The sequence below is a fragment of the Choloepus didactylus genome, chromosome 8 (assembly GCF_015220235.1).
Source record: "Choloepus didactylus isolate mChoDid1 chromosome 8, mChoDid1.pri, whole genome shotgun sequence".
Lineage (NCBI taxonomy): Eukaryota > Metazoa > Chordata > Mammalia > Pilosa > Megalonychidae > Choloepus > Choloepus didactylus.
The window spans coordinates 24,097,920-24,114,064 of record NC_051314.1 but is presented as its reverse complement, the minus strand read 5'-3'; the positions used below and the strand labels follow the sequence as shown (position 1 = coordinate 24,114,064).

The 16,145-nt window shown below is 35.9% G+C and overlaps 1 protein-coding gene across 4 annotated transcripts in view; it reads right to left on the bottom strand.

Moving 5' to 3' along the window:
- The window catches only part of ALDH1L2 (aldehyde dehydrogenase 1 family member L2), a 63,356-nt gene that overhangs the window by 22,271 nt on the left and 24,940 nt on the right, over positions 1-16,145 (bottom strand). For all 4 annotated transcript variants that reach the window (XM_037845767.1, XM_037845768.1, XM_037845770.1 and 1 more), the window contains 8 exons: positions 14,134-14,281; positions 11,869-11,988; positions 11,155-11,282; positions 8,466-8,616; positions 6,521-6,591; positions 6,336-6,441; positions 4,081-4,168; positions 3,498-3,591 (listed from right to left, as the gene is read on the bottom strand). In XM_037845767.1, the coding sequence (XP_037701695.1) occupies positions 3,498-3,591; positions 4,081-4,168; positions 6,336-6,441; positions 6,521-6,591; positions 8,466-8,616; positions 11,155-11,282; positions 11,869-11,988; positions 14,134-14,281 (906 nt within the window). The remainder of the gene's footprint in view (positions 1-3,497; positions 3,592-4,080; positions 4,169-6,335; positions 6,442-6,520; positions 6,592-8,465; positions 8,617-11,154; positions 11,283-11,868; positions 11,989-14,133; positions 14,282-16,145) is intronic.

Below are 16,145 nucleotides of genomic sequence, written 5' to 3'. Positions count from 1 at the left end.
AAGAAGCACAGCATACCCCAAACAGAATAGATCTGAATAGACCTATGCCAAGACACTTAGTAACTGGATTATCCAACATCAAAGACAAACAGAGAATCCTGAAAGCAGCAAGAGAAAAGTGATCCATCACATACAAAGGAAGCTTGATAAGACTATATGTGGATTTCTCAGTAGAAACCATAGAGGCAAGAAGGAAGTGGTGTGATATATCTAAGATACTGAAAGAGAGGAACCGCTAACCAAGAATCCTATATCCGGCAAAACTGTCCTTCAAATGTGAGGGGGAGTTTAAAATATTCTCTGACAGACAGACAGTGAGAGAGTTTGTGAACAAGATACCTGAGCTACAGTAAATACTAAAGGGAGCATTACAGACAGATAGAAAAAGACAGGAGGGGAGGTTTGAAACACAATTTTGGCTGATGGTAACACATCAATGTAAGTACACTGAACAAAGATGACTTTGAGTATGGTTGAAAGAGGAAGGTTAGGAGCATGTGGGACACCAGAAGGAAAGAGGAAAGATAAAGACTGGGACTGTGTAACTCAATGAAAGCTAGAACACTCAACAATTGTGATAAAACATAGAAATACATTTTTACATGAGGTAGAACAAATGAATGTCAACCTTGCAAGGTATTAAAAATAGGGTAGTATTGGGGAAAAACATACAATCAATGCAAACTAGAGACTATAGTTAACAGAAACACTGTATTATGCTTCCTTTAATGCAACAAAGGCAATATACCAAAGCTAAAGGCCTATAAGAGGGGGACATAAGTGAGGGGTATGGGACTCTTGGCATTGGTGATGTTGTCTGGCTCTTTTATTCTACTTTAGTTCAATTCTATCTTTATGTTTGTTGCTTTTTAGCTGTCATGTTTTTTTTTTCTTTCTTTTTCTTTTACTTTTGTCTCTCTACCTTCTTTGACTCTTCCTCCTTCTTTGTGGAAGAATTGGAAATGTCCTTATATAGATAGTGGTGATGATGGTGAATACATAAATATGTGCCTATACAGGGAATCATCGATTGTTTACTTAGGATGGAAAGAATAGTGGGTGAACAAAACCATCTTAAAAAAAATGGGTTGATGAAGAAATCTTGAGGGTACTATATTGAGTGAAATAAGTCAGATACATAAGGACAAATATTGCATGGTCTCACTGATATGAACTAATTATAATATGTAAACACATAGACATGAAATATAAGTTAACAGGATATAGAACGAGGCTAAAGAGTGGGGAGTGGTTGCTTATGGGCAGAATGTTCAACTAGATTGAACTTAAGTATTTGGAAATGGACAGAGGTGATGGTAGCATGTTATTGTGAGAATAACTAACAGTGCTTAATAGTGTGTGTCTGTGGTGGAAAGAGGAAGCTTAGGGTCATGTATGTCACCAGAGGAAAGTTGGAGGTTATAAGATGGGAATGTATAAAACAGTGAATCTTATGGTGGACAATGTCCGTGATTAACTGTACAGACATTAGAAATCTCTTTCATGAACTAGAACAAATATATGACACCATAATTAGAAGTTAATAATAGAGGGGTATATAGGGAAAAAATATACCTATTGCAAGCTATGTACTACAGTTAGTAGTATTTTAACATTCTTTCATCAATAGTAACTAATGTACTATACCAATACTATTAGTCAATAATGGAGGGGGAGTAGTTAGGGGTATGGGAGGATTTGAGTTTTATTTTTTTTGTCTTTCTTTCTTTTCTGGAGTAATGAAAATGTTCTAAAAATTGAAAAAAAATTGTGATGGATGCACAGCTGTATGATGGTACTGTGGGCAATTTGTTGTGCACTCTGGATCTTTGGTTAATTATACGGTATGTGAACAATCTCAATAAAATTGTATTCAAAAAAACACTGAAAAAAAGAAAAATCATAATGAGATTATCATTTCACACCCACTATAATGGTTACTATATATATATATAAAAAGACAACAACAAGTGTTGGAGGGGATGTGAAGAAATAGGAAAGCTCATTCATTGCTAGTGGGAATGCAGCCACTGTGGAAGACAGTTTGGCAGTTTCTCAGGAAGCAAAGTATAAAATTATCATATGACCCAGCAATCCTGCTACTAGGTATATACCCAGGAGAACTGAAAGCAGGGACTCGAACAGATATTTGCCCACCAATGTTCACAGTGGCACAATTCACAATTGCTGAAGACTGGAAGCCACCCAAGTGTCCATGAAATGATGAATGGATAAACAGGATGTGGTATATTCATACAATGGAATATTATTTAGCTGTAAGAAGGCATGAAGTCCTGATGCATGCGACAACCTGGATGAACCTTGAGGACATTACGCCGAGTGAAATAAGCCAGACCCAGAAGGACAAATACTATATGATCTCACTGATATGAAATAATTAGAATAAGCCAACTCATAGAGTCAGTACCTAGAATATAGTTTACCAGGGTATAGAGTGGAGTTAGAAAATGGGGAGCGGATGCTTAATTTGTACAGAATTTCTATTTAGGTTGATTATGAAGATTTGGAAATGGATGGTGGTGATGGTAGCACATTATTGAGAGTGTAATTAACAGCACTGAATTATATAGGTGAATGGGGTTAAAAGTCATATTTGTTACTAAAATAAATATTAAAAGATAAAACATAGAACTATAACAGTGAATTCTATTGTAGATGATGGACTATAATTAATATACAAGTCTAAGAATGTTCTTTCATGAATTATAGCAAATGCATAACACTACTACAAGGTGTTAATAACAGGGTCCTATATGGGAAAAAATACACCTAATGTGTATGGACAATAGTTAATAGTACTATTTTAATAATATTTCATCAATTGTAACAAACATAACTAGCTTAACAAAAAATAGTACAATTATAAAAAAGTGCTATCATCAATGTTAACAGATGTTCCACACCAAAGCAAGGTGTTGGTGGTGGGGTGGGGTATGACAATCCTGGGATTATGCATGATTGCTGTGTAAGCCCCTAACTTCTCTAATTAAAAACAAAACAAAACAAAACTTCTCTATCAACATAATGAGTGCACCGTATTCCATTACATTGGCATACTTTACTGCTTTAATTTGGACATTAAGATTGTATGCCATTTTTTATTAATATTATTCCTTTTTAGGAATCCATTTTATAAATAAACCAGATTTCTCATTTATATGCCTTTTCCATTTCTTACCTATGCTCCAAAAACAATTTGGGCCATATCTTTACGATAGAAACTTTTTTGTATTGGACTGCTTATAGCTACCAGTTGGGTGTAGAATTTTGAAACAATTCTAGTTTTATTGACTGTGGGCTTTAAAAATTTGGAGAGTATTTTATTATATTTAAATATCCAGAATTAATAAGTAGATTTCTTTTCTAAATTTGATACTGTTTTTCTCCCTCCAAAACTACCCCATATAAAAAAAACAAATAAAAAACACAGTTTAATAGGATCTACAGCAAATCAATATACTTAAAACTGATGATACCTTTTCATGATCTGTTTGCCAATAGGTGTGGAACCAGTGAAGCCAAGTTTGCGGATGTCTGGATGCTCAGAAAGGCGTTGTCCTGCTATGCCTCCTGTAGAATCAGGGAATAAAACACGAATTAAAACATAACTCAGTTTCTACTTATGATGACAATGGGTCTGTATTCAGTGAAGTGCATTTCTAAGTTCTCATTACATCTGGTTTTACATTTTCATTATTAATTACAAATGATAAAAATATAAAATGATACCCTCCATGCAATCATCAGCCCAAGTGATGATAGTAAGCATTGGTTTTTTATCTTCCAAAGTACGTTTTGAAAATCTAAATGGACTACCTTAGGATGGTTACATAATGTTCCATGATCTGCTCTTGCTGACACCCCTCACCCACCACTCTTATTTCCACTTTAAGATTTTAGCACATTGTAATTATATTTATCCTTAAGCAAACTGTTCGGTAAACTGTATTTAGTTTTAAAATAGTTATAATTCAGGACAAGACAGCTACTGTTTTTCAGCAGAAAAACAGCCGCTCAGCTCCCACTGGTTCTAGCAACACCTGTCATTTGATGGGTTACCTGAGCCTGGGATGATGTTGATCACCCCCTTAGGGAAACCTGCTTTAGCAGAGAGCTCTGCAAACTTCAAAGCAGACAGAGGCGTGACCTGAACAGAAGCAGACAACAATGACCTTCTTAAGACTCTGCCAGTTCTGTCCTTTAGATAAGTACCAAGTTTTCTCTTCCTGGCTGCACTTGAACCCATTTTATTTTTTCTTTTACCTTGTTTTATTTATATTTAAACATTTGGACACAACATCAGATTTGCAGTAAGGCTGTGACAATAGTACAAACAATTCCTATCTATGCCTCACCCAGATTCCTCAAATGTTAACATTTTACATTTGCTTGATCCTTTCTCTTTTTTCTCTCTCTCTATAATTTTTTTCATGTACTGTATAATTAATTAATATCAGTGTGGACTCCTGGTATTATTATTTTATTCAACAGATGATAGTCTTTTAGTGTTGCTATTAATTTTGATGTGCAAATTGTTCCAGATTTGCCAGTGGCAGCCCCTTTAGTCTAGCTCCTGTGTCCTTCTGACATGATCCTATCATTCTGTGGGCCTTTCCTTAATGTTTTTGGCCTAAGAAGATATTCCAGGCTTATCTTGTATTTTCCATGTACCAGCCATAGAATCAGCCATTTCTCCAAGAAGCTCAGGGTCCTTTTAGTAGAAAACAGTATTTAGAAACCAAGATATGGGCATTATTGTGACATATTGCTTCTAAGCCCTCTCAGCAGGCAAAGCTGAGAATATACACACACATATATATATACACACACATATAAACATGTATCTCTGCATCTATCAACTCTCTCTTTATTTATATATATACAGAATATGCGTATATACACTCCCACATCTGTATCCATTTTTAAAATCTAGCTATCTAAATATATTTATAACCATGAATTTATACTGCTACTTCTTTCCAGTAACTCAGGGTTCATCCTATCTCCCCCTTTTCATATATGTAAATCCCTTCTCCAACAGTGAGAAATGTGGCTCCCATTATCTAATATGTTTACTCATTTGTTCAATACTGAAACATATAGAAAGTACTTTCAGCATTGCTAAACCATGCCCCGGAGAAAAAGAAGCTTACTAACTAGAGTTCAATGATTATTTAGTCTTTGTGCCATTAGCCTGAAGGCATATAGTCCAAATTCTGTTTAGAAGTTACTTGGGTTAGCTGTTCCCATGTATGGTTATATTATTCATTTGAAACACAACTTGATTAATTTTTTTTCTGGGAAAAATATAGAGCCTGCTATTTGTGTGTGTGCGTTTAATGGATTAAAGATACATATGTTTATATATGCAAAGACTCTCTGGAAAGATACCTAAGAAACTAATACGATAAATAACATTGGGTGCCTCTGGGACACAAACTTGTTGCTCAGGTGAATAGAGGTAGGAAGGAGATTTCATTGTCTGCCTATTTGAATTTTGAAATTTTTAAAGGTAGTACTGATTTTCTTTTTTCATGAAATTGTTTTTAATGAGTAAAACAAGAAAAGACTGTGGCCACACCAAGCAGCTGTGCCAAAGAAAATTTTATTTTTTTAAGTTCTAAGAGAAGAAATAAAATGAGTGTTGATAGGTAAGGAATTGTAAACTCTTCCGGAATAGAGACCAGGTTTTCTCCAGTAGGGTACAGCTCAGAATGCTTCCGGCAGTGCACTATACATAGTAAATGCTCAGCCAATGTTAAGTTGGCTACTGTAGTTTTTTCTTGAAAAGCTTTTGTAACATCAAAACATTTTTAAAAAAGAAATCTATTACCCAAATTATTTTTAAATTTATTTCCTTGCTATCCACATGTATACATGTTTGCATAGTTGCCATAATTGCATACTTTTCTCTCGTCTTCCATATCTTCCCAATAATTTTGACAACTAAAATTTGAATGCCTGAATAATACTTTCTCTTTTGAATATCATTACTCTAAATAATGCCCGGATTGTTGGACACTGTCATTTTGCAAGAATTGAGTTGGTTTGTAAAAACTCAGTGGAGCTCACTGATATAAACTATGCTTGTTCCCATCGCCATGGAAGTTTTAAGTTATGGAATATCCATATACTGCAACAGCTAGCTATTAAAATGAATATTTAACGATATAAAAAGATGTTCCTGATGTATGAAAACATGTCATAATATACGACCCCATTTTTGTTCCAGACGTAATATTTATGAGTGTATGTCTCTGTTTTTAAGTATGTAGTAGAGGAGGAGATCCTGCCCCAGCCCCTTGGCATTTTACCTGCGCTGGCTTAAGGACTAAGGTGTTGCCCGCCGCCAGGCACGCAGCACTCTTCCAAGCCAGCATCATCAGAGGGTAATTCCAGGGAATGATGATGGCACAGACACTGCAGAGGGAGACAGGACACTCTTAGTTGTCTCAAATAAACACATACAGGTCACCCAGGGGCAGTCTCCTGCTCTTACCCAAGTGGCTCCTTTTTCGTAAAAGTCAGATTGCGATTTGGACGCGCCTGGTTAATTGGAATTGTAGACCCCTAAAGAGTAAAAAAAGTTGGTAGTCATTTCACCAATTTCAGTTAGTTTCTCCAAGAATCCATTTGCTGTCCTCCTGTCTTATTTTTTTCTAAGCTGATATAAAAGGCAGTGTTTTGTTTGTAAGAAATATATCCACATCAGAAAAGGAACTGCTATTTTTTACTCTAAATTATGACACACAGGAGAACAAACATAATTCTAATTTAGTCATGCTCCATTCCCATTCTCTTGGCATGGAAGAAAATGTTAATAATTCCCTACCCAGTACCCATTCTCCCCTCTGTCCTCAGTAACAGAACCCCAATGTTTACATTCAGGCAGCATTACTACTAAGGTTTCCCAGTGTCCCTAAAAGATAGGGGTGGGCAGTGGGAGATGAAAGCCTAAGGCATGAGGTGTGTGTGGGGGGGTGGGGCAGGGAATTCTTTTTAAAGTAAGCTGATTTGGAAGAGTACCCTTCCCCTGTTCCTGCTTCCTCTTTCTTCCTGCTGGGAATTTGGCTGTGATGGCTGGCACTGCAGTGGCTATCATGAGACCACAAGAAAGCCTTAAGGATGGAGGTCACAAGGTATGTAGGATGACAGAGCAGAAAGAGAAGGAGCTTGCATCTCACTTACTAGCCCTGACTGCCTGTCTTTTGACTCCTTGAAAGAACAGAGAAATAAATTTGTGTATAAATAATTATTTTAATAGATTTATGTTGGTTCAGGCCAGATTTTGATACAAATAAGTATGAACCAATCAAACACATCAACTTTCAGGTTTCAGAGCTATTTAGATTTTGTTATTGAGGATAAAGGATGGACCTGACTCACCATTACTAAATATAAAAAAATGCATGACTTTGTGGCTAAACAATAATATAAACTACATTTATGTGCAAGACCTACTATTGTTAGACTTGCCTAACCATGTGGTATATAAATGCATATTTCTAATCCTCACAACATAACTTGCAAGGTATGTTTTCTTGTGACCATTTTATAGATGGAGAAAGTAAAGCTCAGAGAGGTAAAATAACTTTTACCATGTCAGCTGGTAAGTTCAAATGTGAGACATGAGCACAGGTCTCTCTGACTCTATATTACTATTGGTGGTAGCAATGGGCCAAGATAAAATACTATGTTTCAGTCTTCTTAGCAGATAGGGATGTCCAATGGGAAATGTAAGCAAAAGGCACTGGAAAGGACACATGTTTTTAAATCCCTTTACCCTTCTTCCCATCCTCTACTTCTTCCTTCTTCCTGCTGGGAATGTGACTGTGATGGCTGGTACCACAGTGGCTCTCATGAGTCTCTGAGTAGCACCCATTCTGCCGTTTGCCACAGGCCCTGACTTTTCCTTTCATATCCCCAATGTTGAGGCCAAGTGTAGTTGCCATGTATCATCACACATATGCTTTCTATCTTCTTAGAGTAAAAAGGAAAATAAAATTCTTACACCCAGGCTGCTTCATCCATCTATGTTAGCTCCCAGGCCTCTGTAGCAATGTGAGTTTGTAACCCCTTCATGATACCAGACTTATCCCCATATGTCTAGAAAACTATCTGATGCCCTCAAGAGACATTACAGCAAAGTGCAAAGAGCATTGTTAGGCTTTAGATTCAGAAAATCTTGAGTTTTAAATCCTGGCTCTGTGGTTTACTAGCTAGATGGCTGTAGGCAAGTCATTCATTATCCTCAAGGCTCTGTTTCCTTACCTGAATAAGGAGATAGTAGCTATCAACCTACCTCACATGGTTGTTATGAGGATTAGGTGACAAAACTGACATAAGAGGTGGTTCTGACACAGCACCTCGTTCAAACTCAATAAATATCAGTCCTTTTTCCTTTTGGAAGCATCTATATGAAGGGAAATAACATTTGTGCTTACCTGAATTTTGTCACACCAGCCAGCAAAATATCTGAATGTTTGCACAGACATTCCAATGTGAGTCTTCAGAGCCAAAGTATAGACAGCCCCTGAATCGAGGGCTTCAATGGTTGCCAGCTCTTCTTGGTGCTCTTCCATTAAGTCTGCAAGTCTGGGGCCAGTGAAAGAAATCCATTCAACAAGTATCAATTGAGCTTCTATTGGGTATAAGGCAACTTCCTAAGGGCTAAGAACTCAGAGGTGAACACAAATGGACCAGGTCTCTGCTCTCATGGGGATTATGGTAGGAAGGAAGACAGACATTAAACAAATACTTTCATAAATAATTTGTTTCAAGGATTACAAAGGAGAAGTAGAAAGTTCTAGAAGCATGTATAACTTGCCTTACATATGTCTAAGAAGGTGGAACAGTGATTGAGCCATGATAATCCAAGAAAATCAATGAGGGAAAACATGTGGGGATGTGGGCAGTTTCCATGAGTGCACATGGAAATGTTAAAGTGAAATTTATGACCTTTGGGAACCCATGAACACTGGAGCATATCTGGTTGGTTCGGTAATACTCCCAACACTAACCGAAGAGGGTAAGTTAGAAATAAATGGAATAAATTGCAAATACCACAACAGATTTCTTTTTGGTATCCAGTTTCTATGAGAAGATAAATGCAGGACTGTATAATAATTCATGACTATGAAATAATACAAATTCATCATTTGTGTTCACCTCCTCCATTAGTTTTCCTTCCTTCCTTCCTTTCATGGTTCTCTGAGCTGTTCCTTTTGGGTCATTCTACAGTCGGGCTGGAAATCCTCCCCCAGTGTATCTTCCAGGTCCTCCTCTAAGAGACCTTTGGACCAAGGTCAGATATTTAACCTTATGTATGTAAAAAAAAAAGGGATTTATGATTGAATCTAAAGGCTCTTTCCATACTTAGTTACCAGTTTATAAAACTCTGCCCATCCTCGCTCTCTAGCTAAGCCAACTTGGCAGGTGAAATCACTGCCCTCCCCCTACATGGGATCTGACACCCAGGGATGTAAATTTCCCCAGCAACATGGAATATGATTCCCAGGGAGGAATCTAGTCCTGGCATCGTGGGATGGAGAACATCTTCTTGACCAAAAGGGGGATGTGAAATGAAATGAAATAAGTTTCAGTGGCCAAGAGGTCACTCTGGTGGGCACTCTTACGCACAATATAGACAACCCTTTTTAGGTTCTAATGAATTGGAGTAGCTAGCAGTAAATAACTGAAACTATCAAACTACAACCCAGAACCCTTGAATCTTGAAGACGATTGTATAAAAATGTAGCTTATGAGGGGTGACAATGTGATTGGGAAAGCCATATGGAACACACTCCCTTTTGTCCAGTGTATGGATGGACAGGTAGAAAAACGGGGGCAAAAAAAAAAAAAAAAAAAAGAATTCAACAAATCCAATTTAAGAGAAAATAGAAAATTGGTGTACTTTTCTTTTAGTTTAGTGATATTTTAGCCTTGTTTAATTTACCTGATATATTTGAACATAACTTATCTCTTAGTTGAAATGAGTACTATATTAATTTACTGTTTTATAAAAAACAAAGAGGCAGACACTGAGCAAAGTACTGTAGATTCAGTTGTAGAAAAATTCCTTATATTGAGGTTGCTAAAAAAGGAAACCAAACTAATTCTGAAGTAGTACTTTTAAAAATTTTTATACAATATTAAATTGTGTTGTTTTTATTTATTATTTTCCATATACACACATATTTTACAGTGGTTTTCTGTGTTATTATTTTTGCTATAATATTAATGTTCTTCTTAACTGCCTCTGTAAATTCTGTACACGTATTTTATAAAAGTTGCAATTATAGGAAATAAAATTTGTTTGAAAATAGACATAGGATAAAGAAACAGCCATTAGGCATTATTTTTATTCATTGGAGTTGAGTCTACCAGATTCCCTGATATAACTATCATGGCATTTGAGACTACAGCAATGAATAAAAGAAGTATTTGTCAGAAAAAAAAAAAAAAAAAAACCTCTGCCCAGGCTTTGGTATTTTACTTCCTTGCTCCTGTGCCCTACCCATCAAGTAGATTTAAATTTTGTCTTTGAAAACAACAGGGTGCGGATATTTTCCATTGACTCTTCCATATCCACTCAGTGACTGAGGATGGCCTTTATAGATTACATCACCTGGGCTTATTTATTCTGGCTTCTGGTTGCCTCAGACCAGTGGCAGCACCCACAGGAGACGGGTAAGCCAGAGAAGACAGTGGTCGGGGGATTAGATTATCTTGGCTCCCTCACTGACAGGCTGTGGTTTAGCAGCTGCCAGGCTCTGCCACCAAACACCACTGTAGTGTGGTCCTTTTCTATAGTTACAGATCTTGCCAGATTCTGGTAACAGCTCCCTCTCCTGTCCTGGGGTGCCTTATCATCCTAGTTGGATTCCCTTGACCTTCCCCCAACTTTGTAAATAGTCTCCCTTCATTAAATTTCTTTTCCTGTTGGGATTCTAATTGATGAAAATAAAATACAACAATCAAGAAGTTGTATATATTGGATTTTATAAAGTGCAAGTAACAGAATATTGTAAGCACATACTAGAACGTTTTGAAGAAATTTTTAAAATCTTGTCAATGTTAGCCAATTACAAAGGCCATTCAAAGGTAACAGACTTGCCTTTTTAAAAAGCATACCTGTACATCAGTCTCCCTCTTTCTCTTGCATTCATTTTGCCCCATTCTCCATTTTCAAAAGCATCTTTTGCTGCTGCTACTGCTTTGTCAACATCCACTAAGGAAGCATAGGATACCTTGCATATTGTCTATTTCAAGATAAGAAAAACATCAATTAAGTTAGATACACAAACATGCTTCCTGGAATTAATATTATATTAATAGAAAAAACAGAATAATACCTACAGAATCCAAATTTTATGATGGAAAATTAATATACACAGTTAATAGAGTAAAGAAAAAGAAACCATTTTAACATGAAAATTGCAAGCTTGAAATTAGTCACTTGTATCATGACACTATGAAAGACTATTAGGGAGACTAGTCGTTTCTTTTAATGCCTTAGGAAAGCTGAATTTCTTTCCATGAGTTTGTAATATCTGAAGAATTTTCCTCACATATACCTCTGTGTGTATGTGTGTAGTGTCTCCTATGTTTATAGGTAAAGTTATTTTTAAATTCTTTAGAAATCTTTGCTTGATAAAATAAGTTACTATAGTTCATAGCAGCAGACTGAGTAGTTGAAAGAAATGCACAAGATGCATTTTTATTAAGTGTTTGCAGGCAGGGTGATAGAATATAGTGACTTCTTAAGATTTCCTGTTCTACAACTGTGTATAAACTAAAAATCCATGACTGATGGCCACTAGATAGACATACAAGATAATTACTCACAGATCCATCTGTTGGGTTGATGGTGTCGTACGTCTTTCCATCTTCAGCATCTATGAACTCTCCATTTATGAAACACTGATATGGCATTTTTACTGTCATTTCATTAACTTCCTTTGAAACCTAAGAGAGATTTATATTAATAATTTCAATGAATTTCTGTGCGTATCCATTTGATACCAAATCGCAGTTAAGTCACTGGGGTTCTAGTTTCTACTATTCAGAAGAGACAAACATATATAAGATTTGGACCTCATGGTGCCCAGCTTGACCACTGAAGCATCACAGGAGGTAGCACCTGTGATGACAGAAGTGTTCCAGGCTGGGGTTTACAAAGATCTCCAGATTTTCTTAATATGAAGGGTAGAAGAGATAAAGCAAAAGAGCTCCAGAGAAAGGAAACACCGCCATCTAGTGGCAGCATTAATGGAGCACAGCCACTGGTTTTATTTAAATCCTTGAAAATGCTTTTGGCATTTTGATACTTTCTTTCTTAAGAAAGAAACTTTCTCTCTGTTACAAATATGTTGGCCAAGTTGTATTCTCTACCACAATAAACTTCCAAAAGCCAAAGTTTTTCAACAGCAAAATGGAGATAGTGACACCTACAATAAGGTGTAATGATACCTACCTATAATGCATACCTATACGTTATTGTGAGGACTGAGTAATGTATGTGTAAAAGCATTGTTGGAATTTCATATCACTCCAAAGTATTAAAAAGGAAATTAAATAATTTAAAAATCATTTCATACAGAGAAATTGATAATGCTTTAAAAAGAACACAAAGTAGTAAGAGGGCATCTTGCCTTATCCCACACTAAGTACTTATTTCAAGACGTGGCATTTGCATAAGGATAGATATATAGATCAACGGAATAGAATTGAGAGCCCAGAAATACACCCTTTGATTAATGGTCAACTGATTTTTTGGAAAGGGTGTCAAGATTGCTTCATAGGGGAAAGAAGCATCTTTTCAACAAGCAGTGCTGGAACAACTTGATAGCAACATGCAAAAGAATGAAGTTCAACTTTTACCTTACAGCATACTCTAAAATTAACTCAAAATGGATCAAAGTTCTAAATGTAAGAGCTAAACTATAAAACTTTTAGAAGAAGACATACAGCAAATTTTTGTGAACCTGGATTATGCAAGTTTTTTTTATATGCTACCCAAAGCACAACTAACAACAAAAATAGATAAAATGTACTTCATCAAGAATTATTATTATTATTTTTTTGTTTAAAGGGCACCATCAAGAAAGTGTAAAGAAAATGGAATGAGAGGAATATTTGCAAATCATGATAAGGAACTAGTATCAAGAATTTATAAAGCACTTTCACAACAAAGCAATAAAAATATAAATAATCCAATTTAAAATGGGCAAAGGATCTGAATAGACATTGCTCCAAGGAAGATATACAAATGATCAGTAAGCATATGAAAAGATGTTCAACATCATTAGTCATTAAGGAAATGCAAATTGATAATACAAGATTCCACTTCACACCCACTAGGATGGCTAGAATTTAAAAAAGCAAACAACAGCACCTATTGGTAAGGAGGTGGAGAAACTGGAGCTGACATATTGGTGGGATTGTAAAATGGTACAGCTGCTTTGGAAAACAGTCTGGCAGTTCCCCAGAAGTTACCATATAATGTAGGTATATACCAACAACAAGTGAAAACATATGTCCACACAAAAATTTGTATGAGTGTTCACAGCAGCAATATTCAAAAAAGCCAAAGAGTGGGAAAACACAAATGCATGCCAACTGATGAATGGATGAAAAAATATGGTATACCCACAGAGTGGAATATTATTCAGCCACAAAAAGGAATGAAGTACAGATACATGCTACAACATGAATGAACCTTGAAAATATTATGCTATTTGAAAGAAACCAGACACAAAAGACTACATATGATATGATTCTATTTATATGAATTACTAGAATAGACAAATCCACAGAGTCAAAAAATAGGTAAGCTGTTGCCAGGGGCTAGAGGAAGCAAGGAATAGAGAGTGACTGCTAATAGATACCAGTTTCTTTTGGGGATGATGAAAATGCTCTAAAATTATATAATAGTGACAGTTATACAATTCTGTGAATGTACTAAAAACCACTGAATTGTAAATTTCAAAGAAGTGAATTTTGTTGTATATGAATGATCTCAATAAAGCTATAATTGAAAGAAAAAACCATAAAACACATAGTGTATGGATCTTAATGACTCAAATTTTAAACAGGAAAGATAAGCCTTACATAATCCACTATGAACTCTGCGTCTTGATCTTCTCCCCTCAGTTTCCTCACAATCTTCTGGATGAAATCTTCAAATCTGGTGGACATATAAACATCTTCATTTTGTAACTGAAGCCCACCACATTTCTGTCTGATCTCTTCAACCAGCCTTAAAGTAAGAACAAGCTCGTGTTACTTACATTTTTTAAAAGGGTCATGGCAATTGTATTGGTAGCATTTAAGTTGTTTTGAAGAGTTATGTCATGTGCCAATTTATATCCTATGACATCTTTTGTGGTAATAATCAGAGAAGTTGGTAAGACGGAGAGAAAGAAAATTTAAAAGCATGTCTTGGAGCACAGTGGTAATGTTTTGTTTTGTTTTTAACTTTATGCATGACATTTTAGTCAAGGGAAAAACATTTTCATTACTTGCAAGCAAGATTCCTTTCCTTTCATATGTATTCAAGAAACAAGAAATAAAGGAAATTTCTTAACTACACAGGAACTATATATGAGAAATCAAAGTCATATTGTAGAATATTTTCTCTAGATCACATATAAGGCTAAAAGAGACATTTGTTTGTATTACATGGTTAAAGCAAATACTAAATAGAATCATGAGTAGGTCAATATAATTTCTGAAGTCCTCTCCAACCCTTTGATTTCCACTGTTAATTCATCAAATTATAGCTGTTACTTAGCATTTCTTGACTGAGAACTGTGTACTAGATACAGTGTAGAAAGACCTCCATGGTTATTATTAAATAATTTATTCTCTAAAAGAGATGAGGCCTTGGTAGTTTAAGACAATAATATCAGATCATCAAGCTAAGTCAGACACTCAGATAGGAAACAAGTATTTCCTGTGGGAGTGTCTTACCCAGCAAAAAAAAAAAAAAAAAAAAATACTGTTAATAATACAGTGTTGAAATCCTCAATTGAGCAAATTGGAAGTTTTTGGTAACTCATGAATCACAGCTGAGAAATTTGTCATTTGAGGAACCAAAACTCCTGACTTTTGAAAATACTATTTCTTCTTAAGATGATTGCTTTTGATTACTGGAATAAAAACTCCACAAATGCAGGGACTTTGCTTTGCCCATAACCATATCCTCACTACCTAAAATTGTTCTTGATATGTCGTAGATGTTCAATAAATTTTGTTAAATAAATGAGTGAATAAATGAATAAGCAGAGTATTTCTTAAGAACACCTGTTTTTTTTGACATGAAGGATTATGTCAAGAGGAGGAAGATTCCTTACCTTGTTCAAGCAGTGTTGGCTCTTATGTGGCCCTCTCTCTCCTGCCTGGGATCAAAATCTCAAAATCCCCTTAGCTTCTGTTCTCTGCACCTACTATCAAGGGACCCCACAGCCCCTGGGAAGTTTCCAGCTGTCTCATTATCCCAGCTGCTCAAAGAAAAAACACCTCTGCTAGACTTTGCACTATTATAATCCCAGTACACTTTTTCTTGCCACAGGTTTTTTTCCTGGAACTCTAGGCCTTTCAGCTTGCTATAAACCTCTTTATAGAATTCTGATTCCAGAGTATTATCCTTCTCTTGCAAGTAGCTTGAAACCCTCAATCTAGCTCTATTTTACTGGGTAATTTGAAGGAGTAGGAGAAAAAAGATTCTGAGCGAACTGTCATCAACATCAGACCACACAGGCAATTCCTGTTTAATTAATATTCTCACCCATCTCACTTCAGAGCTTCCCAGTTTCGATGTCGCATTGGAGGAAAAAAATCAGCCAAGAAATGCGAGGACAAATTTAAAAAAAAAAAAAAAATATTAGAGGGATGAGTTTTCTGGGTACACAAAGAATACAGAAATAACTCTGGTCAGCAACAAACAAAGGAACAAATGCAGGTGTGTGACCATGAATTAAAAAAAAAAAAAAGATGAAGAAAAGAGAAATGTAGCAGTCAGGTATGATAGGGCAATAGCATCCAGAACAAATGATTTGGATTTGATTTTCAAAGTCAAAGGAGCCAGTGAAGGAAGCTGAGGCAGAAGGGAGGTGGTTTTA